Genomic DNA, 23,145 nt, shown 5'->3' with positions numbered 1-23,145 from the left:
GATCTCCAGCTCATCTTCTCCCCCTCACCGCACTCTTTCAAGATGGTCGTCTACTACCAGATCGCCGGCAAGAAGGTCGGCTCCCACGTCGTAAGTGTCCGACCCGGATCGTCTAGCCCGCGCCTCCCCGCCTCATCCCTTTTTTGCCTGACACGGCCACGACCTGGAAACAATTGCACCTCACTAACTTAACTTTCTTTGCTCGCGCTTAGCTCTCCATGGCCGTTCTCGGCTCTATCTTCGCCGGTTCCTGGGCTGCTATGGGCGGTGGTGAGAAGCCCAAGACCGCCGCTGGTCCTCCCATCAACGCTTCTTCCAAGGAGGAGGGTGACTTTATCCAGTATGTTTTGTGAGCGAGGGCAGGTTTAGCAAGAATATATTCCATGGGGATATATTGAAGCTGGACGCCCAATCCTTTCACTCGGATTTTTTTTTTTTAAAAAAAAAAAATCGAGTCCAATTCTGTATCTATGCTAATCTACCTTTTCAGACAATTCCTGAAGGAAGTTGACGGCGACAAGAAGCCCGAGAAGCACTAAACTCCTCATTACACGGAGTATATGATGGACCCGGCCAGACACGAACCAGCGTGACACCACTCGAGATCGTTTCATCGCTTTGTTGCTTGAGTTATATCAGTTTGGATATGTCTCGACTAAGCAATGTTTAGTCCGGTGAGACCGGACTAGCTGGCATCTTTGCGGCGGGTGCATTTTGTGGATTGTACATAAGAGACGTGTACGTTGCATCAGAAGAATAATTGTTCCTTCTACTTTGATTCAGTTCTATCTTTTAGACAGCTGCATAGATAGCTGCACTGTTGAGCGGCGTAGCTATCAAGCTTGATAGCCGAGCTAGCCAGTGATCAGTAGACTAGCCTTGTACAAAACCTAGCTTGTAAATGAACTAGCTTTTAATATAAAGCTCAAACAAATAAACGCCGAATCAGCAATATAACCCTACCTCCCATCAAATCGCTTCCCATCAAATTCGCAGAACTCCGCAACCGTCGGGAATGCAAACATCCGCCTCACCTCATCCCATCCCATCAAACCTCACCACACCTCACCAAACCACTCCTTCACTCCTCCACAATTCACCATGAAACCCCTCCCATTCCCCTACGCCCTAAATATAGGAACAGACATCGTCCATCTCCCCCGCATAACCCGTCTCCTCACCCAAAGACCAAATTACCTCTCCCGCTTCACAACCCGCATCCTCAGCGACACCGAGCAACGCGATTTCCACCGCCGTTTCAACGGTACTCTACCTCCCACCACCTCTCCCTCACAACGAGACTTACAATCGCCCAATAAATCCACATCGACACACTCACAACCCATAACTCCAGAAATAACGCGCTGGCTCGCAGGGCGATTCGCGGCCAAGGAAGCCGCGCGTAAAGCCGCGCCTTCGGGCGCCGCTTCTTTAGGATGGAAAGATGTTATTGTGCGTATGGAGGGTGAGGATAATAGGGATATGATTGGGTCTGCGGGTGGACATACAGCGGTTGATGGGACGAGTCGGAGGCCGGAGGTTGTTTATGTTGAGGGGGAGGGGGGGAGGGTTGCGAAGTTATCTATTTCGCATGATGGGGAGTATGTGGTTGCTACTGTTCTTGCTGCGGGGTGAGAACTATGCAATTGGGTTTGATGGAGTGGATTAGATGAAGGTTTTCCTTTGCGCTGAGTATAATTCGCAGGGTATTTTTGGGACATGAACAGAGGTGCTAGGGATGGCTTTGGACTTGGTTTTTGGAAATTGAATGTTGGTGCTGGAATTGCTAAGCTGGGACGGATTTCTCGGTGCGAGACATAATTTGTATTAGATATCCTGGTAGGATTGTGTGTATATTAGCTTCAGGTCTGTTTGTTTGAGATTAGCGCTTGAACTGCTGTATAAATGCGGCGATGTACTAACTATTTTTTGATACCGAGGCAATCTGGTGTGGCCAGACTCATGATACACCAGCTAGGGTAGACTGGTGTTGTATCTTCTTACCTGTTAGCTCAACTTTTATGAATTTAATAACAATAGAGTATTTTATATTCTTTATACTCAAGCATTGTTATGAAGTGCGAATTGCTGCGCTATCCGGCTTTTGCGGGTCTTTCACCCCGATGAATGCGGGACAATCTTATCGCAAATCTCCAATCGCTTTTCTCTTATTCTTCCGCACTTTTATATTTCGCCGCACAGCACGATCTCACCGTCGACAAGTCTCACACTGACTCAATTCAAAGCGCAAATTTACCTAGACTAGTGTACTATTAATTGAAGTACCCCGCAGAAACAAGATATAAAAGTACGCATATACCCCGCCGATATCCATCTCACCTTTCACCTTCGCTGACCAGAACACATCAGATGCCCTTCTCTCACCACAGCCACTCGGGCCAATTCTGCCCAGGCCATGCAAAAGACTCCCTCGAGGAAGTCATCCAAACAGCCATCAGCAAGAAGATGAAAGTCTTCTGTCTGACAGAGCACATGCCGCGCCACAAAGAAGACTTCTACCCAGAAGAGGTAAAGAACACATCCCAATAATCCGACGCCTCCCCAATAAACTAACCACTATCCAGATCGAATCAGGCCAAACAGAAGAATGGCACTCCAAAAACGAAGAAGCCTACTGGCTTGAAGCAACCCGTCTCCGAAAAAAATACGCTTCCCAAATCTCTATAATAATCGGCTTCGAATGTGACTGGATAAGACCAGAATCCAAAACCCTAATCAATACCTCCCTATCCCGCTTCCCATTCGAATTCTTCATTGGATCCCTCCACCACACCCTAACAATCCCAATTGACTATGACAGACCCATGTACGAAGAAGCGCGTACCCGCGCCGGCGGTACAGATGAACTACTCTTCGAAGCATATTTCGACGAACAATTAGATATGCTTCAGCAATTGCGGCCGTTGGTCGTTGGCCATTTTGATCTTATTCGGTTGAAGAGTGATGATGTTGAGCGCAGTTTTAAGAGTTGGGATGGGGTTTGGAGGAAGGTCTTGCGGAACTTGGATTTTGTTGCTTCGTACGGGGGTATGCTTGAGATTAATGGGGCTGCTTTGAGGAAAGGGATGAGTGAACCTTATCCCAAAGCTGAGATTTGCAAGGTATGTTTTTTTTCTTTTGAGACTGACAACTGCCTTTTTTTTTATATGATGTGGGAGAAACAAGCTATGATACTGACTGGGTTGAAACAAAAATAGGAATTTCTTGCGCGCGGGGGCCGCTTTTGCTTGTCTGATGATAGTCATGGTGTTGAGCAGATTAGTTTGAATTTCCATCGTGTCTTGGAATTCCTTGATTCGACGGGAATTTCGACAGTGCATTATCTACGACTGGCTGAGACGGAGGAGGGTGCTTTTGCGCCTGATGCTCGATTTCCTCGTACTGAAATCGCCTCTATTTCTGTTGAAGAGGTGAAAGAGCTAGAATTCTGGAAAGTGGCATAAATTTACCTCGCTGTTAGTTGATCATTGTTATCTGATATTATCACAAGTACGTCTATAAAAGAACAGAGTAATATTGTTCTAAATAGTCCGCATATCATCAATTCTATATCGAGATCAATCCATGACATCCTCAATATGTCATTACGACTATTCTAAAAGTATACATAAAAAAAAGCGAGTAGCTCGAGTATATTCTCGACTTCTACTTTAAAAATGAAACCAATTTTGCATGTCTGACCCACAATAACCAAAAACACAAAAAGATTGACCGACGCAGGGGTCGAACCTGCAATCTCTTGATTCGTAGTCAAGCGCCTTGCCATTGGGCCAGCCGGCCTTGTATGAATGGAACGACCCCAACTTATGCTATATAATGTAAAGCTCGAGGTGAATAAAAATGCATCTACAAATGTCCATACGCGCGTCTCATTTTGCGGAGTAAATCTTTGCATATCTTCATATCTCAATGCAACGTCCGGGGGTAATAAGATATGGATGGACCCAGAATCCAATATAGTTCAAATAATCAAGTGATTGTGCATTGGGTCTAGGTTATGCCGTACAGCGTTCAAGCTTTATATCGGAGCTGATACTTGGATAATTTTCAGACATTCTTTAAATGAAGTATGGGATTAAGGCTACCTTCTTATATTGATGTATATAGCTCTGGGGACATGAGTGGTTACTTTAAAAGATTATGTGGGCTTAGTAGTACTAAATTCATTAACACTTCCCCTCTACTAATACTATAAGTGGAAGTATATACTGGTAGCCAGTAACTATATCCCAGTTACAAGTTACTTCTAACTAGTAGTTACATCGTATGTATGTATACTAAATAACTAGTAGCCGCTTTCAACAATAATACCCGGAATATCCCTAATTTATAAGTCTAATTCTATGACCTCCAATCAAAGATCTCTTCCTCCACTGGAATAATCCCGACAATTTACCTTTTCAAGTCAATGAGGCAGTGAAATTACGTCGCAACCCCACTCGCCTCGGGATGTTGTGGGCTCCACTGACTGCCCCTCGTTTTTTCTCTCCAACTCCAACATCTTCCCTTTCCATCTCCACCTGTCCCTCTTTAAACTACAACCACTAAAAGTACCACATCATTCAAAATGGGTGTTGACAAGAAGGTCCTGACCCCCGGCAACGGTGTTGACTTCCCCAAGAAGGGTGACAACATCGCTATGCACTACACCGGCTGCCTGTACGATGCCTCAAAGGCTGACAACCACTTCATGGGCTTCAAGTAAGTTCCAGATTTTACACCCGAGAGCTTCAGGAATCAACTGTGGAGCTTAAAACGCTAATGAACTCGTCATCAACAGGTTCGACAGCTCCCACAACCCCGGCCGTGGTAGCCCCCTCGCTAGCCCCATTGGTGTCGGCCGTCTGATCAAGGGTATGTTGTGTGGTGGATAGTATACGAGAGCTAGATGCGCCACATTGGACACCCGGGAAATATTGCGCATGATAGCTGGAACCGAGCAATACTAACAAATTGCTGTATAGGTTGGGACGAGGGTGTTCCCCAGATGAGCCTCGGCGAGAAGGCCATCCTCACCATCAGCCCGTGAGTTGCCAGACATCTTGATAATTGGACTTTGAAGAAAATACTAATTACCTTCACCATAGTGACTACGGCTACGGTGCCAAGTATGTGATATCCCTACCTCTCCTACAAAATACACCAACCCGAGCAACATATCTTCTCCCATCCAGTGACCGAAGATACCCGGTGAAACATAGAGTGAGAAGCAAGCTAACACATTTATCTATTTTAGTGGCTTCCCTGGCCTGATCCCCCCCCAACTCTACCCTGGTCTTGTAAGTATTGAAAACATCCGCGACCGAAATCTATCAAACTAATGATCCATAGCGAGGTTGAGCTCATGAAGATCAACAACAAGTCTGTCTAAATTATTGAATCGTCACCTGTCCTTTATGAAGTATCTTTCTTCCTTCCGGAGACTACCGTCTCTCCTGGATAAAGGGCTTATCTACTCGAAGAGATAAATGATATTCCAAATTTGAATAGCGGCACACGCTGCTTCAATGTCAACCATTATTTCATGACAAGGTAGATCAGTAAATGCGCTGTTAACCGTAGGGATAATATATATTTGGGGTAATTAATTCGGATGTTCAAGCTTTCAAATTCCAGTAAGTACTTTTTTTTCCCCTTTCCGCACCGCCCTAGTGTAGCCTCAATCTTTACCATTTTCGGTAACACCTTCAACCTCCACTAATCTGCACAAGAGGGCCATATATCTCCGACATACGGACAGTTCCCTTATCATGCCCAGTCGTATTGTGAAATGATCGATGTCTCATCGTGCATGAAAGAAAAGGAGATTCTTTCTTGCAATGATGCGGGTCTCTTAAGACAGCACTAGTACATGAGTAAGACCCAGGCCCTTTTTCGAACCCGAGCTTTCATGCATACACTACTGTAGTATGTACAAGCATTAGGGAATAAGCTTGATTTAGCTCATTGACGGTGGGGTGACGACAGTCTGGATTTCTTGATTTTCTCCATACATGATTGCTTCAGAGCAACTACATTTGTCGGATCGATCGATCGATCGATCGATCTATAGAATCAATTCTGCAAGGGATGAACACACCCTTTTTCCCCATCAAATCCCGCAAATCAGGACCCGCAGAGAATCATCTCATCCATGAGATGAAGAAACAAGTTCGTCTGCGGAGAATTTTGTTGCGCTTTATTTCTGTACAATTTATGATGTCACTGCTGTCAATGGAGTTGTCATCATACATTAGTATTCGGGTATATAAGAAGACTATCCATGAAACTGTTTAGAACAATCAATTGAATATATTCAGAATAACTGTCATCTGAATAATTGGTATTGCAATAATCTACACTACTATCGCGACATACAATTGAAACCTCCAACCGTCAATATGCCCCCCAAAGAGAAATACTCCGACCCCAAACTTCGCGATGAGGTCAAGGAGGAAATCCACCAAAGTGACAAGGGCGGAAAACCCGGACAATGGTCAGCTCGCAAGGTATCACATTATCCATCTCTTCCAACTACAAATATAGCAAATATTAACAATCACAGGCCCAACTCATGGCATCCGAGTACAAGAAACGTGGTGGTGGATATAATCAAAGTAAAGAGGAAGGACAGGACGAAAGTCAGAAACATCTAGATGATTGGACAAAGGAGGAGTGGCAGACTAAGGAGGGGAGTGGAAATGCGAAGAAGAGCGATGGGTCGAGACAGAGATACCTTCCCAAGAAGGCATGGGAGAAATTGAGTGAAGATGAGAAGGAAAAGACTGATCAGAAGAAGGTTAGTGAGTCGAAGAAGGGAAAGCAATTTGTTGGAAATACTGGAGGGGCGAAGAAGGCGGGTAGAAAGGCGAGGAAGAGTGTTGAGGAGGGAGGGGAGGAGGATGGAGAAGACAATGAGGAAGAAGACCAGGAAGAGAAGGGAGAAGAGGAAGGAGAGGAAGGAGAGGAAGAGGGAGAAGAAGAGTTCAAAAAGGCTTCAGATACCGAAAAAGGAAGTGGAAAAGGAAAGCAGAAGGCTGGAACCAAACGAAGCGCTCAACAGGCGAATGGATCCAACAAGAAACGCCAAGTCAAGAAAGCAGGTAGCAAGAACACAGAAGACCGGGAAGCAGAGGAGGAGGATGACGATGATGATGATGATGATGAGAAGAACTATTCGGATGAAGAGCTCGAGGAAGATGAAGAGGGCGACGAGGAAGAAGAACAGAAGTAATATTGTATTCAGCGAAATAATCAGGACTAATTACAATGAGAGTATTGAATCTAAAAAGATTGAATACTATATCTTATCAAAAATTATACAAGGAATGGCCATAGTTGATGTCTGTGATATTGGCTTCAGTAAATTGTTCATCCTTGGGTCTTCTAATATCTTTTGATATGAATTTATTTGATCAAAGTTTTCAAACATGAGCAGATTGATATTCCTAAAAATTCTCGTCTGATGAGCGGGCTTATTTACTCAAAAATCCCTTTGTTCCATTTTGATTCGAGTTGAATGCCAAAGGATATTGAAATGTACCTTTTTGAATACAGAAATTGGCCACAATAATCTTTGTTTGAACATTGAAAGACATCGACAATGGATGCATGCCTGGGTCTAGGGTATAAGTCCAAGCTCAAGTCCCCTCTTTGGGCATTCAGAAGCATTTTCTCTGGAGCCAGATCTATAGTCCATACTAGAAACGCAAGAACTGCTCCTTCACGAGCTATGGCTACCTTTTTCACTGGTGGTTTTGAAATAGAGCGTGAAGAAATGGTCAACAATCTTCTATCAGACTGTCGCAAGATCGAAGCATTGAAAAATCTCAACCTCACTGATAGATATCATATTCAAAATCTTCTCACCGAATCACTGACCAGCTATACGAAGAAGCTTCAAAAATGGAAATTGAAAGTAGAAGGTGAATGGCCCTTGAAAGAAGCGCCTCGTTGCTTCGAAATCAAATGCGATCGTCTCGTGAAAGAAATGCAAGTACTCATCCAGAAGCTCAACCCAGTTCAGTATCACTCGAAGAGACTTCGGAAGAGCTTCTCCCAGTCCAATTGTAATTCTCAATCCCAGTCCCAGTGCCAGTCTTGGTCTGATCGTCAATTATCTGAGGCTATGGACATTTTCTGTATACAGGTTGGAATGCTGACGCTTCATGACATCGAATTTAGTCCCTCCATTGAAAGTATGGGCAAAAAGGCGGATTCAAAGCAGTTCCTTTTTCAAGGTAGATCAGCTAGTAAGGATGATTCTCAGGGTTCTTCCAGCGTAGATACTATCTGGTCTCGGTTCAACTCACCGGTAGCTGATTGCAAGTGCCATTCATGTCTTAGATTAGGTCGTTTTCTATAGGCATTTAGACTCTATCATTGTATGCATTGTGCTTTATATCAGCTATAAAACATCAAGAATTGCTTTAGATACCGATGGCCGAGTAAGAATTCAAGTGATTCAAAACACCCAGAGTGTAGTTCAATGTATTGATGAAAATTTCTGCACTTTCTAAGTGCAGATGACCTTCCATCTTAGGATGAGTGTTTAAGACCAGAACGTGGGAAATAGGAGATATAAACCGTAGAAAATTGGTCATATTAAAACCCATAGAAAAACTGTATGTTCAAGTTAGCCACAATATTCTCACCTGTTTCAACGCTTACTAGAGCCCATTCAGTGACCCAGTGTTGCAACGGTAATGCAGCTACCTCGGGCGTAAACTAGCATATGACTGGGGGAACCCGTATTCAATTGGATTGAATTTAGCCCCATATATCCACTAGCATTTCAGGTTAGCTCAGGCCTCCCTCAAGGGCTTGTGCCTATGTTTCAAAGCTGAACATGGTTTTCTTCCTTTTCTTTTCCCTCGCCTTACCTCAAACACGTTTGCCGCTATTCTCAAAGATTTTGCTGAAAAAACAATAACCATGGAGACCCTTGAGTTCAAAGGTAAACTTACCAAAATACATCCCTCCTCTTAAATATAGCTGACACTCCACAAATGGGCTCAGATTTTCTCTCTATTAACAAGATAGTGTTTGAATGGGCGGATAGTATAGACAAAAAAGTGGGATCCCTAGCATCATTATAGTTACAGATACCCACCTCCGCAGCTAGCTCAGAAAGCTGATTAGTGTCAGGACTGGGAAAGACTTCGCAAAATCCTAGCAGCAAACCTCCTGGTATCGAACTACACCGCTCATTCGCGCAGATCACACATATCAACTAATGATGTTTCCAGGTGGACTACAGCATCATAGGCCAAGAATGCATTCCCGAAATGAGCTCTGAAGATTTCATTGCCATGATGAGCTCTCCTGAACTATTAGGAAATCCACTCATCCTCACTCAACATTTGATTGGTGCGGCCAGCTACGAATGTATATCCGAGGATGAGATATCTGCCACCTACCAAATTCGTGCTGCGCATCAGAGCTATACGGACTCGAGTCTAGAGGTTGTCGCTCATCGTGGTCACGGTCATGGGAATGTCAAGCATTGGTATAAAAGGGTTGATGGTGTTTGGAAACTTGCTGGTGTACGGCCAGAGATGTACTGGGTTGAGCACGAGCTTTCTAAGATCTTTACAAGACCTGGAAATAAAGTATAATTGAATATCGAAATCTATTTCCATCGGTGGAGCATATAGATAGCCATCGCGGCTTGAGATAAGCTGCATATTGGTCATGGGATCTTGATTGAGATTTAATTCGACATTGCGACTTGATAGTAGCTTCAATCTCTCTCTATTGTAGTCACGAGAGAACCAATGCAAACTCCCTGAAATCTCGATTGTAGATATGCACATCTATTAGGCTTTGATAGATGCAAAGGCAGATCAAGTCCCTAGTTACGGCTGCAAGACCAGATTGCCCCCAACACACCTATTACACACAAACAAATGTGTAGGATCCACCCGTCGCTTGATCTCAGCCAATTTCTCATATTTGTTCCCCCAAAAGACTCTCTGCCAATCAGGCTCATACCTGAAGATCGCATGTGAGCTTCAATTCGCTGCTTGGATAGCAAGATGTACTTACGGGTTAGCTTCATTGATATACGTTCCTCCCTGTTGACCAACAATCTCCGTAAAACCTTTGCTTATCTGCACCGCATGTAGTCGTTTCTCATGCTTCTCCAATTCCGTCGCATTATCAGCCCAATCAATAGATATACTCATTAGCGCATGACTTTGCTTCCAGATCCCATTGACCGCAGTGTTATCACGTTCATCGTTATTTACTTTGCCAACTGAGCTAATGTAAGAATCTCAATGAAATATAGACATGGTTTTATCACTCACTGAAATTGAAGCCTCCACCACCATTGCGGACTAGGAACTCTGCCAGGTCCTCGGATTTTTGATTAATCACATCCGTTGTTAAAAGTCGTGAAGTATCCTGGATATTGGTACCGATATTGGGATCTCGAAGGAATTTGTCTAGATATCCATTCCACGTTGATGGATATGCTCCCACAGCTCCGTGGACACCAGGAATTTGAGTGAGGTTGAAGAATCCAGCAAAAGTCTGATTGAAAGATTTCACGGAGCTGTTGGGTTTGAGAAAAATGGCTTGGAAACCCTGACTCAGATCACCATAGCCCGTATATCCAGCATCAGTGACGTTGGGGAACAATTTAATGGATTCTGAAAGTAAATGCGTCAGACTGGAATTATCTGATGCATTGAGCTGTACAAATCCCATGATTAGATTTTTCGGGACAGGATGTGTCTTGTAAGTGACCGATGTCACAATCTGAGAACATGCCCTCGTTAATATGAAGTTTAAGTGTTATATTATGCAGAGTGCTCTGTACTTACCCCCCCAGGCGCTTCCACCACCTCCACGAACAGCCCAGAAATAACCCGGATCTGAATGTTGGTTTATAACATGGTATTTGCCATCTGCGGATACTATGCTCATTTCCAAAAGATCTAACCTTTAATTAGTGCCTTTCCTATAAGATAATGAAGTTCAAAACTTACTGTCAACGGCAAGTCCGTAGTCATGCGCAAATGGTGAATGACCTCCACCAAGGAGATACCCTCCTGCTGCACCTACTGTACGTGCTGATCCTCCTACGACAAGCGCATTCTGCTTCGCTGCTGCGCGGTACACATCTGCTCCATATAATCAGCCAAAAATCCCATCTAAAAATCCGAAGACAGTACGCTTCCACGCACCAAACCATTGCTCTCCAGCTTGTAGTGTCACGGCTGGAACGCCATTCGCATCTTCCGGTGCTCCCATAGGGATGAAAGAATCGTGCCATTCGATGCCCTTTAGATTATGAGTCCAGATTGAAAATGCACCCTTGCCACTTGAACGTCCGAGGCTACGCAGATAATCTGGTCAGATCAAAGCCGGCTTGAAACCCGATATAATGTGCAGTTCTTACTGATCATGTCCCGTGTTTTTAGTCACCAAGTATAAGTCTTTCTCACTGGCAAACCTCACCGAGGCCTGAATATCCGCTATACTTTGTGCACGAACAGAATAATGTGGCACTTCACGTGCGAGTCAGCAAATTACTCTCGTTTGGATTCTTTCAAACCAACTTCCTTATAATAACGTACCAATCCCTTGATCGCAGGGTGCATCAATGGACGTATCAATAAAGCACTTTCCTGTTTCCCCCATTTCCCATAGTGTTGCCGCATAAGCTCCTGTCTGATTAGTTCTCCAGAAACTGTCTAACCAACTGTCTTTTGCAGTCGCACACTTGTCGGAATCATATCTTTCCGCATGGCATACTGCCGCGGACGGTACCGAGCGAATCAATCTTCCACCGATCGTGGCATTGAAACTATTCCAAGTTTCGGTATCCGGCCAGCATTCATCGCCGTAAGCATATCGGCGACGTGGTTGATGCTGTGAGCCCAGTGTCGAAGAAATGAGGCCGAAGGCCGTTAGGGTCGCTTGAATTAGCATCGATGGCAGAGATGTATACAATGTTTGAAAAAAAGCTTTCTTTGTAGGGAGAGTATGCAATAATTTTCTAGAGCGCTAGTAGTTTTGATATACATGATATTGGTTAACTCTTTTATAACTACCTCCGTTACTGAACCAATTCAGGATCAATACGAGAGCTTCCTAATTCGGAATATCTACACACTACCGAATACGACAAGGTCTTGGCATCCGCCACTGGGCAATGAACGTGTAGATCTATGGATTTGCTATTCCGCAGAAGCCTAATCCTTAATAAGACGAGATATCATGATGAGCTTGTCTATCTATTTTCATTGGCCGACTGACTTGTGACAAAAGTAACCTGCTTCCTAAGAACTAACAATCTATCCGCGTTTCCTAAATATAAAAAACATTGGTGTTCAAAGAGCACTCTCCATTGTTTTATTTTTGACATTACAATAGCAAATTTTCATTGTTGATTGTACCTGAAAAGAGAACTTATAATTAGGCATAGTTTCCGATATTTTCAAAGAAATACAGTCCGGATTGAAATTCTATAAGACCTGGCTGCTTCTCGAGTTCAGGATTCAATATCAATAGTTATCGCAGGCATCATCGACAACACACTACCATTGGTAGGCCGTAGCTACTAGATTAGGAGCCAGGTTATAACATCCATCAAAACATCGCTATCCAGGCACTTTGCCACATACAAGGTCGACAAAAATATCTTCAGCACTACATACAGACTGATCATGCCCCGAAGATACTACCAAGAGCCTTCTGAGGCCCTCGGCTTCAGAGACTCTCGATATGAAATCACAGAGCGATTCATCGAAGCGGCCAAGAAGGTAAAGGACAAGCCCGTGACTTACAAATGGGTCTCTAGATTTCTCACGGATCGCGCAGATGATCTGGAAGTTCTAAGAGAAATGGCAAGAAACCGCAGACCACCACATTGTTTTTATGGTCGTTGTGACCGTATTCTAGTGGAAATGAGAGCTCACATATTAGTCTACAAAAAGGGAAGAAGTATGATGCTGTATGCCCATTATCTAATGGAGATGTATGCGATGATCATTGGCAGTTTAACGTTAAGTAAGAATGGTGGTGATGAAGAAGCTGACAATGCAGACTCTGAGGTCATTGATATGACTGATGAAATATGGGAGAAGTGTGAAAAACTGAATGACAGAACTATTGATCCCAGTCGAGCTGATTTGGATGGATTCTGGATTCGTTTGAATTGGCCTGTTGATGGATGTGATTGCGCACAGTGTGAGAAGCTTAAGTATCACATGTATGGCAGCCGATAGTGGCCAATGACAAGTCAATTGTTTATATATACAGTTCACTTTCTAAGATCTATATGGAGCTTTAGGGGCATAGAACATGGATATTTTAGAGAGCAACACAATAGATTACTGCCTTTTGCGGAATACCAGCTTCATAATTTCGTAGCCTTTGAAATAGACAGTAGTAAGCCAACTACCGGAAAAATTGGCCCTTGAGCTAGATATTCTACCTGACAATGCTATTTATAATAGCCATTCCAGATGCTCGATAATTGTCAGATTCAACATAACTCACATTTCGTGGGAGACGAAACACAAAGTTTGTAGCCTTTGCAGAATATCGAGGCCATTGGGGAATTTCCTCAACTGTGATATATCAGCACATATCATTCAATTGTTAAGGCCGCAAATTATCAATCGTACCTCCATGTCCGTTCGGGTTTAGATCTGTAACAAATGAAGTCCACATTCTGGCTGCCATCTGCCCAAGCTGTAAACGAGCAGGATCGGTTCCTAATGGGGTGATACTTTGTTCTGGATTGGCAAATACGAATGGGATCTAAGTTTACTATCAGTATTCATAGATAGACACAGAAAATTACAACTATAGTAAAGGATAGACCATACCTCTGCAAAATGCTGTACTCCAATCGTCGTAGATGTATTAAATGCTGGAACATCCCATCGGTAAGAATAAACATTCTCTACGGACTTAGACATGAGAGTTGCCAGCATCCGACGTGGTGCAACCATCGTGATATCCCCAGCCATAGATGAATATCGCTTATATTGAAGGCCTAGATTTGGCCAAGTGACATTGCCCCATCCGTAGGGACAACCAAGAGCCGGGATATCTGGATAATGTGTGAGGACTTTGGTTGCTTGGTCACGGGTGAGTACCCATCGCTTGGATGCTAGTATCATTCCAATTAGCATTAATCATTCGACTGATATATGGTCACAGGGGATAACCAACATATAAGCTGCTCGATACATTCCTCGGCAGTATCCACGCCAGTCGTGCCGAAACTTGTGCCTTCGTCGGTATTCGTGCCTAGAAGAATAGGCACTTTGACAATCTGGTTCTTTTTATAGCTTATTTGAGGATATTGAGAAATGAAATCTCCATCAACCGTAGCAAACCACTCAAGTCCCTCGTAAGCCGCATCATATATTTCCTCATACGGGAGATCACGAAGACACTGGAGTGTGTTGGAAGTATTCGTACACCTATTTTCAAACTGAGCTTATCATCTCACCAGTGTGATATCATATTGACTTACCCAGCTCTATCGACAATGCGTTTATACATTGGCTGATGCCACTCAGTGCCATTGTATGGTGGACCTACTGCATTCCCAGACTCCATGATTGCTGCAAATATAATCAGCAACGCTCAATTTCAGAATCTCCTTTCATACCAGCTCTGAAAAGTCCCTCATTATCACCATTATTAGTAACCAAATGAGCTCCGACACTATAAGCACCACTATATTACAATGCGTTAGCTAATTCTCTAATCATAGTGTTAGTATGTGTAGATGAAGCTCACGCAGATTCTCCCCAGATGGTTATTTTCTCAGGGTCTCCACCAAATGCTTTGATATTCTGCTTCACCCAGCGCATAGCAATTCTTTGATCACGTAGAGCCAAGTTTGTATTTCCTTCCGCCTATCAAGATCTCAGCGTCTAGTTCAAGCAGGTTCAGTATCTTGTTAGACGATACATACTCGTACTTCCTCAGAATCGAGGAATCCAAAAGCCGCCAGTCGGTAATTGATAGAAACACCTAGTACAGGTTTCCCATGTAATGCCCCCTGTTGAACAATGTAGCTCATATTATACCTAGACCGTCAATATGTCAGCGTCAGCTCCAATACTTTCAGTTTCATGAGAATAGTCTTAAAAATACCGAGGATCTGCAGTTGCACCTTGCTGCCATCCCCCACCAAATATCCACAGCATAACAGGTAAAAGCTCCTTTCCACCTTTTTGATGATCAATTCTTGGCCGAATGATGTTGAGATTCAGACAATCCTCATTCAACTTGATAAGCCCCATTTTCACCTCGTTTGTGGTATCAGATCCGTAACCAGGACAATCATTTCCATATTCCGTAGCATTATAGAACGTGTATCCTAATTCGTGGATTAATCCAGCTGCTGATAAATCCAAAGGACCTGAATTGCTGGCATTAGTCGCATATTGGGTTTTCAACTTCGAAGGCGTGAAGCGAATAGGTTTGTCGGCGTATTTAATACCGAGAAAGACATCTTGATTGAATTCAGGAAGTGTACGACCAACGAAGATGGTTTTTGAATCCCCATCTTTCGATGGCAGTGTTGCGGTCGGTAAATGAGATGTTGTCTCTGTTCCTCTATTCGACAGAGCGTTTGAAAGAAGCCCTGAGGCTAAAAGTAGCCCAAGGGTTAATTTAACCATATCTGTGACTTATTTTGCCTTTGATAATATTTGAAAAAAGAAAATTCAAGTCATAGATGGATTGATTTAAAAAGAGAACATCTTGGGGTACAGAGGTCAGTCTTTAGTACATTGTGGATGCATGAAGTAAATCCACAAAGGTTTCGAGCTAAGATTATTCCATGATTACCCCGGAGTTTTCCCATATTAATTTCCACCTATTGACGTTCTCTGACAACGTCCAAAATCCCATTCGACTTTTAAGAAGATTCAAATTTGCGGGGAAGCATTTCCTGCTTGAAAGATTTCCCGTGCAGATATGAAGCCTTTTTTTTTTTAGCGAAATCCGTACTTTAGGATTATCACATTGTAAGTGAAAACACTCAACCACCCAAAAATTCCATACTCCTAAGACTAAACAGACTCAGTAACAGCCACATGCCATTCTCATTACCACTACCACGGTTTATAAAGCTATGCATGTACGCTGAAATGACATTATTGAAGAATCGAAGTCTTTTATTTTCGATGGAGGACTGTTAATATTGTATGGATTTGAAGTATTCAACCACGACCCAAATAAGCCAGTCAATACACTTTCATTGATATCTTAAAACAAAGAAATCAAATGACATTCTGATGCGACGAAAAAAATCTGAATATCTCGCCCATCTTGTCAATCATTGACTTATCCAAAAGGTCGCCTTAGGCGCAGCAAGAAACAAAAAAAAAACATTCGTGGGGAATGGGAAAGAAAAAAAGAAAGAGAAAGAAAAAGAAAAGAACACCATGCCGCTCATGATAGAAGAAAAGAAAGGAAAAGAGAAGAACAAGATCTGAACACGAGGGAAAAGGGAAACAAACACAGAGAAAATGGAAGGATTTAATAAATTCGCTGGAAGGAATCGAATTCATGCAACTCACAAAGGACTCTATTATGTACGCTGTGCAGATTTGCCGAGCTCAATGAATCAATCAATCACATTAATCGTCCTTTACACGATCAGCATACCCAGTCGATCCTGAACCTAGACCCGTCGTACGAGACCTGCTCGTCGCGGATGCTGATGAGGCGGTTGGACGGAATGATGAAGAGGAAGATGTGCTTGGGTCAGGACGTCGAGTGCCCAGGAGACTAGGGGATCTTCGACCATCCGAGGTATCGTCCATTTCAATCAAGTCACCTGCTCCCCAAGCCCCTGCACTACGACCTCGATCAACTATGTGCTGATTTGGGGAGCCCTGTTGTAACTCATTGATGCCAGCTTTTGTTCGAGCCGCGACTTTTCGAACCCAGCCTTCGAGGGCACCGCCGATATTTTCGAGGCCGGATGTATTAGATGTGACGGTTGACTCGGAGCCAAATGAAGTTCTGCGCTGATTCTGTGGAGGAGCTGGAGGTGCGAGATAAGGCATATGCTGGGAAAAGAATTTGCTGAGACCATCCATGGCCGGCCCGGGGGCGGTTGAACTGCGATCAAGAGAGCCAACTCCAGTTCCAGAGCCGGTTAGATGGATGCTGCTGCGCTGACGACGATGTGAGCGGGTAGGATTTGCACCACCAGGTCGAGATTGATCTTTGGTATTTCGAATTCGAGGAAGAACACCCTGTGACGAGCCAAGTTGCGGTGACCCAGCTGGCGATGGAGTACGGGTTAAATCTCGCGAGAAATCCGAGAATGGCTCGGAATCGCTATATAAAAGAGATTTCCGACGAGTGCGTGGGAAGAAACCAAGTGATCTTCGAGAGACACGGCCAATTTCAATTAGTGCTGGAAATCCATCTATTTGTACCCAGGACTCATGTTTCCAGATCTGATTTCGGTCTGTATCGGAAGAATCAGGAGGATTGCTATCTGTCGCTTTTGTTGCTTGACTTGCAGCTGCGGTGCTGGGAGCGATAGAGCCATCGGACGGATATTCGTTATCATTAGTGAGTAGGTCGACATTTGTTGTAGTTCGGATCGGTCTGCCCTTGACGCTACAAGCATCAACTGGAAGAAGAACCGTCTTTCTGCTTTGAATATTATCGTTGGGCCAGAAGCCATTTGCTTTCCGAAAGATAGCAGCTTGGCAGCCATACTTAATCGTAACACCCGTGATGCTGTCCGTTGCCGCAACCGGGTGAATATAAGCTAATGCTTCCTCCTCCTGGTCGGGATCAATTGGCTGTTGATCAAAATAATCACCAGAATCTCGTCTTTTGTGACGAGAGCTGCTACTCATCACCGGATCACAATCTGCAAGTAAAAGCGCTTCCCGTTTCTTTGCTTGCACTAGTGCTTGCCGCTCCTCCTTAGTCCCAGTTCCAATTTCTGGGGTAGATGGTGCAGAGGGACCCCACGCTGTTTTGGGGACACTTCGTATATATACGTCTGACCGTGATGGTTTCCTCCGAGTATGTGTCTTTGTCGAATTATTCGCTGAGTTTCGTCCAATGTCACTTCCTAATACCGACGACGCCAAGTTCTGTAGCGATGACCACGGTGAGTCCAGAAAATCCGTTGTCCCCCGTGATGAACCGGCCTTTGACGATCCATTCCAACCCAGTGATGTTGCTTCGTTCCGATTCCGGAGGCTAGGCTCGGTGCCGCGGGATGGGTGTTTCATTGGTAGCGGCGATGCTCCGCGGGATGACAGCGGCGAAGGGGTGGCACCACGAGATCGCATTGTCCCGGCATCCGAGGCCGACAGAGTAGTCGATAGACCCGCTGTGGAAGGCTGTATGCTGCTATCGGTGTAAGAAGAAGCCTTTGTAACGGTGGTGTCATCTTCATCATCCATAAAGGAGACCAAGCGTCGAGGGCGCGACCGGACCGCAGAGGTGGAAATGGCAGCTGCACCAGCTGGGTTGGAAGAGCTCAAGGAAGCATTGACGAAGCTATTTTGGGAAGTCATTCCCAACAGCAAAGTCCGTTAATTGGGTTATTCAAGGACACAGAGTCAAGAGTTCCCTGGGGAAGAAATGGGTGTTGCCAAGGCACTGATTGCCATCAGGAGTCTCCTAGATGTCCATTCGTTATCCACCAGCGTTTCGCATTCAAGGTCTGCCCGCTGAAAGTGAAAGAACCAGGTGCGGCGATCTAATAACAAGTCTTGAGGTTCCTATAAGATGAGACTGAAACCCGCGAGGTATTGGCCGGTGGTTGGTGGGGGTCGTATCGATGATGCGAGTAATGATAGGGAAGAGAACGCTGAATAGAAGGCACTTGCTTGATGATAAGAAACCCACAGACACCCTGCCTGTAAGCACAAGAGCCAACAATCGACAATGGGGTGTGGGAAGCTAATCAGGGATCTCAAATCATAGAGAAAGCCACAAGTACAAGTGGAAAAGCAGGGGAAAACGCGCGGTTCGGGAGGCGCTGATCGGCAGGTGACTTCGCCGCTCGGGCAAAGTAGCGGGTACATGACTTTGTGCGGAATTTGCCACCTTTCACGAAGTACTAAATACTTTGAGCTGCATGGCTGGGAGTCAGTATACACTAAAGTTGCGAATCGGGGAATTTATATCTATACAATGCATGAGGAAGGTATGGTTTACTTCAAGAGTTCTAAGGAGTGTCTTTATACTGTAGATATTGGGTTACTTGCTAGTCTTTATCTCCTCTGACAAGTATATTATATCAGTTCGCCGAACACCCAAGAAGCTATCCATAGCTAGCTTCTAGGGATGAATCCCGGAAGAAGGGCAAAGTGAAGATTGTATTGAAGCCCGAGTCCAATCATTATACACAAAACAAACACATCGGGTGAATTCTATAGACAACCCGGCCCAGCCAGGGCTACAAGTTCTGCAGCCAAAATAAAATAGAAAAGAAGTAATGCAACAATCACAACGAAGACAATCTCAGACCTGAAGATAGTAGATGAACAACGCCCGTTCCTCCGTAAGATCATCGTATGATGAAGAAAGAGAGAAAGAAAGGGAATAAGAAAAGTTTAAGAAATAGAAGATAAAGAAAGGAAATAACCAATGTGAAAGACAATAGCCCATCTAGATTAGAATAGTGTCATATACTACCCATTACTCTGGAGGCTCGGCCATCGCAGCATAATGGGCATCGACTTCAGAAAGGCCTTCAGCCTCAGACTCAGTCTGCCACGCCTCTTCCTCGTTGTCTGCGTTGGCTTTGGAATGGCTTCCTGACTTCTTAGGGCGCCGACCATAAGGGAAGTCATCCATGCTCAAACCTCGAACATCATTAGGGTCCAAGGTGGTCAATGGTAAGCCAGCCTTTTCCATTTTCTCGATTTGCTCGTTGAGAGGACCGATGGCCGCACTACGGCACTGTTCTTTGATATCACTACCGGACAATCCGGCCATTTTCTTAACAAGCCAATCCACATCGATATCCTCACGGTCAACCTTGGTATCTTTAAGAACCAAGCTGAGGATACGCAGTCGTTGAATATCAGAAGGTAGGCCAACAGGGAACTTCTTAGGCATACGTCGGAGGATAGCTTCATCGATATCATGGATTCGGTTAGTGGCGCCCAAGACCACAATGCGTTGAGGTTCACCTCTCGAGTTAGCAGAGGTCAACCCATCCCAATGTGTCATGAATTCCGCCTTGACCATTCCACTCGCCTCATGCTCGCCACTCCGTCGAGTGCCAAGAATCGCATCAATCTCATCGATAAAGACAATCGAGGGCTGCAATTTGCGCGCAAGAGAGAAAACGGCGTTGACAAGCTTATTTGAGTCACCATACCATTTTTCAGTCAGCGTGGAAATCCGAAGATTGATGAAACAGGCACCGCTCTCGTGAGCCAGTGCCTTGGCGAGCATAGTCTTTCCACAACCAGGTGGGCCATATAGCAGGACACCAGAAGGGGCGGTCAGGAGGGACGAGGTGGAGGCGTAAAGATGAGGCATAGTCAATGGATATATAACGGACTGCTTCAATTCTTTGATAATATGGTCGAGACCACCAATGTCCTCGAATGATACCGCAATATCCTCCGGTGCGACAACGTCCATTGCAACGGCTTGTTCGTATTGATTGAGGGTAAGCTCAGCTCTTTTCGGTTTGTTCCGTTTTCCATCTCCCTTTCTTGTCCCTTCATCATCCGATTCATCTCCGGCGTCTAATCTTCGTAGGATGGCTGCGGACTTCTTCTTCTGATCCTCTTTCTTCTGACTCTCAGGGTCGAAGTCAAGGCGTGATAGAAGGTATCTGATCAGGAAATAGGCAGAGGCAGACTATTCATACAATTAGCCAATCATCCAATTTGTAGATATCGCAAATTCAATACTCACAGTTCCGGCAACCATGAACATCTCTTGCAAGAACTGCTGCCATCGTCGGCCCGTTGAAGCCATGACGACAGCGGTGTGAGTGAGTGGGGGGGAAGAGAGTGTGATAGATTAGAGAGAAATGAGTGAAGTATCAAGACACGAAATATCGAATCACAGAGATTAAAGTAACAATCACACTATCAATCAAAATGGCCAACACAAGATGAGGACTGGAAGTGCCCAAGTTGATGTCCGATCGGTTCGGCTGGGGCGATCGGAATGTCACATGTTCCCGCCATGTTGACGCGCGGGCGCGTCTTTCACTTTACGAACTTCTCTCCGAACTACCCCATAAAATTGCAGGATGCCCAAACGAAAAGCCCCAGCCAAACTTTCTGGCTTTGTTGAATCGGATGATGATGACTTGATGCAGTTGACCAGAAGTGATAGTGTACCTCAGGATCAGGATCACGGACAGGAAGCGCACGACGAACATCCGTCCAAAAAGCGACGAGGCCGACCTCGGACTTCGAATGAGAGTACGACCGAAACTAAACCTCCAGCTCGGTCGACGAGACAGAATTCGGTGCAACCGGGAGGAGAAGAGGCACCGAAGAAGACGAGTCGACGCGGAAGGCCTCGAGGGAGTAGTCAGACTTCGGACAATGCAGCAGGACCCGCGCGCGCCTCCGCATCAAAAGAGCTAGTCGGATCTCAGGAAGCACAAGATAATGAGAATGAGAAGTCCGTGACTGCTGCGGGTGTGAAGGCGCCGCGAATAACGAGATCAGGCAAACCTGCCGCGACTCGTGGTCGAGGTCGAGGCCGCACAGCTAGTGTCGCGAGGCCATCGGTGACAGATGGTGATTTCGAATATACGCCGACGCGCGCACATCACACACAAAAGGACGCAGGAATCCCCGACACACAAATGCAGGACGCTCTCGTGACAGACGCTCAAGTGGAAGAGTCTATCCTCCCCGATCCTCAACCCAATGCGCGCCATGCACAGTCGTCTATTATAAGAAATTCAAAGACGCGGGTGTCCTCAATGCGAACTAGTCAGGATCCTTCTCCGCCTAAGCGCAAGTCTATAACGGCTGAGCAGGGCGGTGATCCGGAGCTGAGACGTCGCATTGGGGATCTTACGAGGAAGAATGATATGCTGGAATCTAAATATCGTGATCTTCGCGAAATTGGTGTCGAAGAGGCGAAAACCAATATGGAGAAGCTGCGGAAGCAGTGCGAGGGTATCACCATAGGTATGTTCGAAGTCTTTTCTTTTCATGTCTACTCTTATCTTGATGTCTTAGAGCTGGCTCATCTAACTTATTTTAGCCTCCGACAAATTGGTATCATCTCTTAAATCCGAATTGGCCGCTCAAAAGACACTGGGTCAGCAAAGTCGCACCCTTCAAAAGCAACTGAAAGATCGAGATGCCGAGGTAGCCCAGCTCAAGATCCAAGCAGAGGAAGCTGAATCGCAGTTGTCATCCGCACAATCGGAGATAAAGGCATTACAGACCAAGCTTGCAGCTGCACGCAACACGGCCGCCGGTCTGGAGTCTGCCGTCAAAGCCCCTGGAAGCGCCATTAAGGGAGGTGCTGCTAATCGAGCAGCTGCTGCGGTAACCGCGGAGGTGGCTCAATCGGCCCAAATTGCCCAGCTCAAGGAAGATTTGTATAGTGACTTGACGGGCTTAATAATTCGCGATGTCAAATCTCGCGATGAGGATCACTTATATGACTGTATTCAGACTGGAGTTAACGGAAGTAAGTGCTTTTTTTTTTCTCAATCTCCAAAAGACCGACAAATTACTAAACTATATCGCAGCCCTTCATTTCAAATTGGTTATTCCCAAAACAACTACTGGTCCATATGAGAAAGCTATTTACCAGTATATACCGCTACTAGACGCAAATCGGGATCGTGACTTAGTGGATATCTTGCCCGACTTTTTGATGGACCATATTACTTTTGAGAGACAGGCCGTGACAAAGTTCTATACGCGTGTGATTGATGCTTTGACCAAGCGGCGGGCTAGTTCTTCATAGTATCTACTATATAATTTGGATAATAGCATCGTCAAGCGTATACCTGATTGTGTCGTATCCTTTTCTTTCAAATAGATTATATGATTTACTGTACGTCGTAGGCCCTAAGGTGAAAGGTGAAGGGACCATGCGACTATTCTTTGACCAAGTGACTTTGGTATCTGGCCAGACCCTTTGATTGAGTCTCAAAGACTCAGCGTATTCACAACT

At 44.9% G+C, this 23,145-nt stretch overlaps 12 protein-coding genes across 12 annotated transcripts; 8 read left to right on the top strand and 4 right to left on the bottom strand.

Annotated features, from left to right (window-relative positions):
- Positions 1–42: 42 nt before the first annotated feature.
- Positions 43–539, top strand: N7469_008946 (ATP19 family protein; the record flags this gene model as incomplete). Its single annotated transcript, XM_056647864.1, has 3 exons — positions 43–90; positions 213–340; positions 491–539. 3 exons carry the CDS (start codon positions 43–45, stop codon positions 537–539), a joined length of 225 nt encoding a protein of 74 aa, XP_056497629.1.
- Positions 540–1,101: 562 nt separating this feature from the next.
- On the top strand, positions 1,102–1,635 carry N7469_008945 (uncharacterized protein; the record flags this gene model as incomplete). The annotated part of the gene is made up of 1 exon (XM_056647863.1): positions 1,102–1,635. The coding sequence occupies one exon, from the start codon at positions 1,102–1,104 to the stop codon at positions 1,633–1,635; it is 534 nt and encodes a 177-aa protein (XP_056497628.1).
- A 735-nt stretch (positions 1,636–2,370) lies between these two features.
- Positions 2,371–3,464, top strand: N7469_008944 (histidinol-phosphatase; the record flags this gene model as incomplete). Its single annotated transcript, XM_056647862.1, has 3 exons — positions 2,371–2,529; positions 2,586–3,122; positions 3,219–3,464. 3 exons carry the CDS (start codon positions 2,371–2,373, stop codon positions 3,462–3,464), a joined length of 942 nt encoding a protein of 313 aa, XP_056497627.1.
- Positions 3,465–4,588: 1,124 nt separating this feature from the next.
- On the top strand, positions 4,589–5,392 carry N7469_008943 (FKBP-type peptidyl-prolyl cis-trans isomerase; the record flags this gene model as incomplete). The annotated part of the gene is made up of 6 exons (XM_056647861.1): positions 4,589–4,722; positions 4,802–4,875; positions 4,986–5,046; positions 5,109–5,129; positions 5,258–5,300; positions 5,357–5,392. The coding sequence occupies 6 exons, from the start codon at positions 4,589–4,591 to the stop codon at positions 5,390–5,392; spliced, it is 369 nt and encodes a 122-aa protein (XP_056497626.1).
- A 1,009-nt stretch (positions 5,393–6,401) lies between these two features.
- On the top strand, positions 6,402–7,234 carry N7469_008942 (uncharacterized protein; the record flags this gene model as incomplete). The annotated part of the gene is made up of 2 exons (XM_056647860.1): positions 6,402–6,509; positions 6,566–7,234. The coding sequence occupies 2 exons, from the start codon at positions 6,402–6,404 to the stop codon at positions 7,232–7,234; spliced, it is 777 nt and encodes a 258-aa protein (XP_056497625.1).
- Positions 7,235–9,287: 2,053 nt separating this feature from the next.
- On the top strand, positions 9,288–9,617 carry N7469_008941 (uncharacterized protein; the record flags this gene model as incomplete). Its single annotated transcript, XM_056647859.1, has 1 exon — positions 9,288–9,617. One exon carries the CDS (start codon positions 9,288–9,290, stop codon positions 9,615–9,617), a length of 330 nt encoding a protein of 109 aa, XP_056497624.1.
- Positions 9,618–10,043: 426 nt separating this feature from the next.
- On the bottom strand, positions 10,044–11,940 carry N7469_008940 (FAD/FMN-containing protein; the record flags this gene model as incomplete). Its single annotated transcript, XM_056647858.1, has 7 exons — positions 10,044–10,258; positions 10,311–10,655; positions 10,830–10,943; positions 10,995–11,129; positions 11,193–11,344; positions 11,408–11,516; positions 11,586–11,940. 7 exons carry the CDS (start codon positions 11,938–11,940, stop codon positions 10,044–10,046), a joined length of 1,425 nt encoding a protein of 474 aa, XP_056497623.1.
- A 737-nt stretch (positions 11,941–12,677) lies between these two features.
- N7469_008939 (uncharacterized protein) lies at positions 12,678–13,238 on the top strand (the record flags this gene model as incomplete). The annotated part of the gene is made up of 1 exon (XM_056647857.1): positions 12,678–13,238. One exon carries the CDS (start codon positions 12,678–12,680, stop codon positions 13,236–13,238), a length of 561 nt encoding a protein of 186 aa, XP_056497622.1.
- Positions 13,239–13,443: 205 nt separating this feature from the next.
- Positions 13,444–15,659, bottom strand: N7469_008938 (putative triacylglycerol lipase (LipA); the record flags this gene model as incomplete). The annotated part of the gene is made up of 9 exons (XM_056647856.1): positions 13,444–13,583; positions 13,641–13,776; positions 13,845–14,131; positions 14,194–14,447; positions 14,501–14,591; positions 14,639–14,706; positions 14,770–14,888; positions 14,948–15,062; positions 15,130–15,659. The coding sequence occupies 9 exons, from the start codon at positions 15,657–15,659 to the stop codon at positions 13,444–13,446; spliced, it is 1,740 nt and encodes a 579-aa protein (XP_056497621.1).
- Positions 15,660–16,622: 963 nt separating this feature from the next.
- Positions 16,623–18,536, bottom strand: N7469_008937 (putative LysM domain protein; the record flags this gene model as incomplete). Its single annotated transcript, XM_056647855.1, has 1 exon — positions 16,623–18,536. The coding sequence occupies one exon, from the start codon at positions 18,534–18,536 to the stop codon at positions 16,623–16,625; it is 1,914 nt and encodes a 637-aa protein (XP_056497620.1).
- Positions 18,537–19,665: 1,129 nt separating this feature from the next.
- N7469_008936 (protein-degrading AAA family ATPase MSP1) lies at positions 19,666–20,964 on the bottom strand (the record flags this gene model as incomplete). The annotated part of the gene is made up of 2 exons (XM_056647854.1): positions 19,666–20,844; positions 20,902–20,964. The coding sequence occupies 2 exons, from the start codon at positions 20,962–20,964 to the stop codon at positions 19,666–19,668; spliced, it is 1,242 nt and encodes a 413-aa protein (XP_056497619.1).
- Positions 20,965–21,244: 280 nt separating this feature from the next.
- N7469_008935 (putative chromosome segregation protein (Pcs1)) lies at positions 21,245–22,935 on the top strand (the record flags this gene model as incomplete). Its single annotated transcript, XM_056647853.1, has 3 exons — positions 21,245–22,142; positions 22,219–22,653; positions 22,715–22,935. The coding sequence occupies 3 exons, from the start codon at positions 21,245–21,247 to the stop codon at positions 22,933–22,935; spliced, it is 1,554 nt and encodes a 517-aa protein (XP_056497618.1).
- Between the last annotated feature and the right edge of the window lie 210 nt (positions 22,936–23,145).

Source organism: Penicillium citrinum (genome assembly GCF_028827155.1).
Source record: "Penicillium citrinum strain IBT 23319 chromosome Unknown utg000008l:1.0-2707905.0:1.0-2709502.0, whole genome shotgun sequence".
Classification (NCBI taxonomy): Eukaryota; Fungi; Ascomycota; class Eurotiomycetes; order Eurotiales; family Aspergillaceae; genus Penicillium; species Penicillium citrinum.
This window is presented reverse-complemented; position numbering and strand designations above follow the sequence as displayed.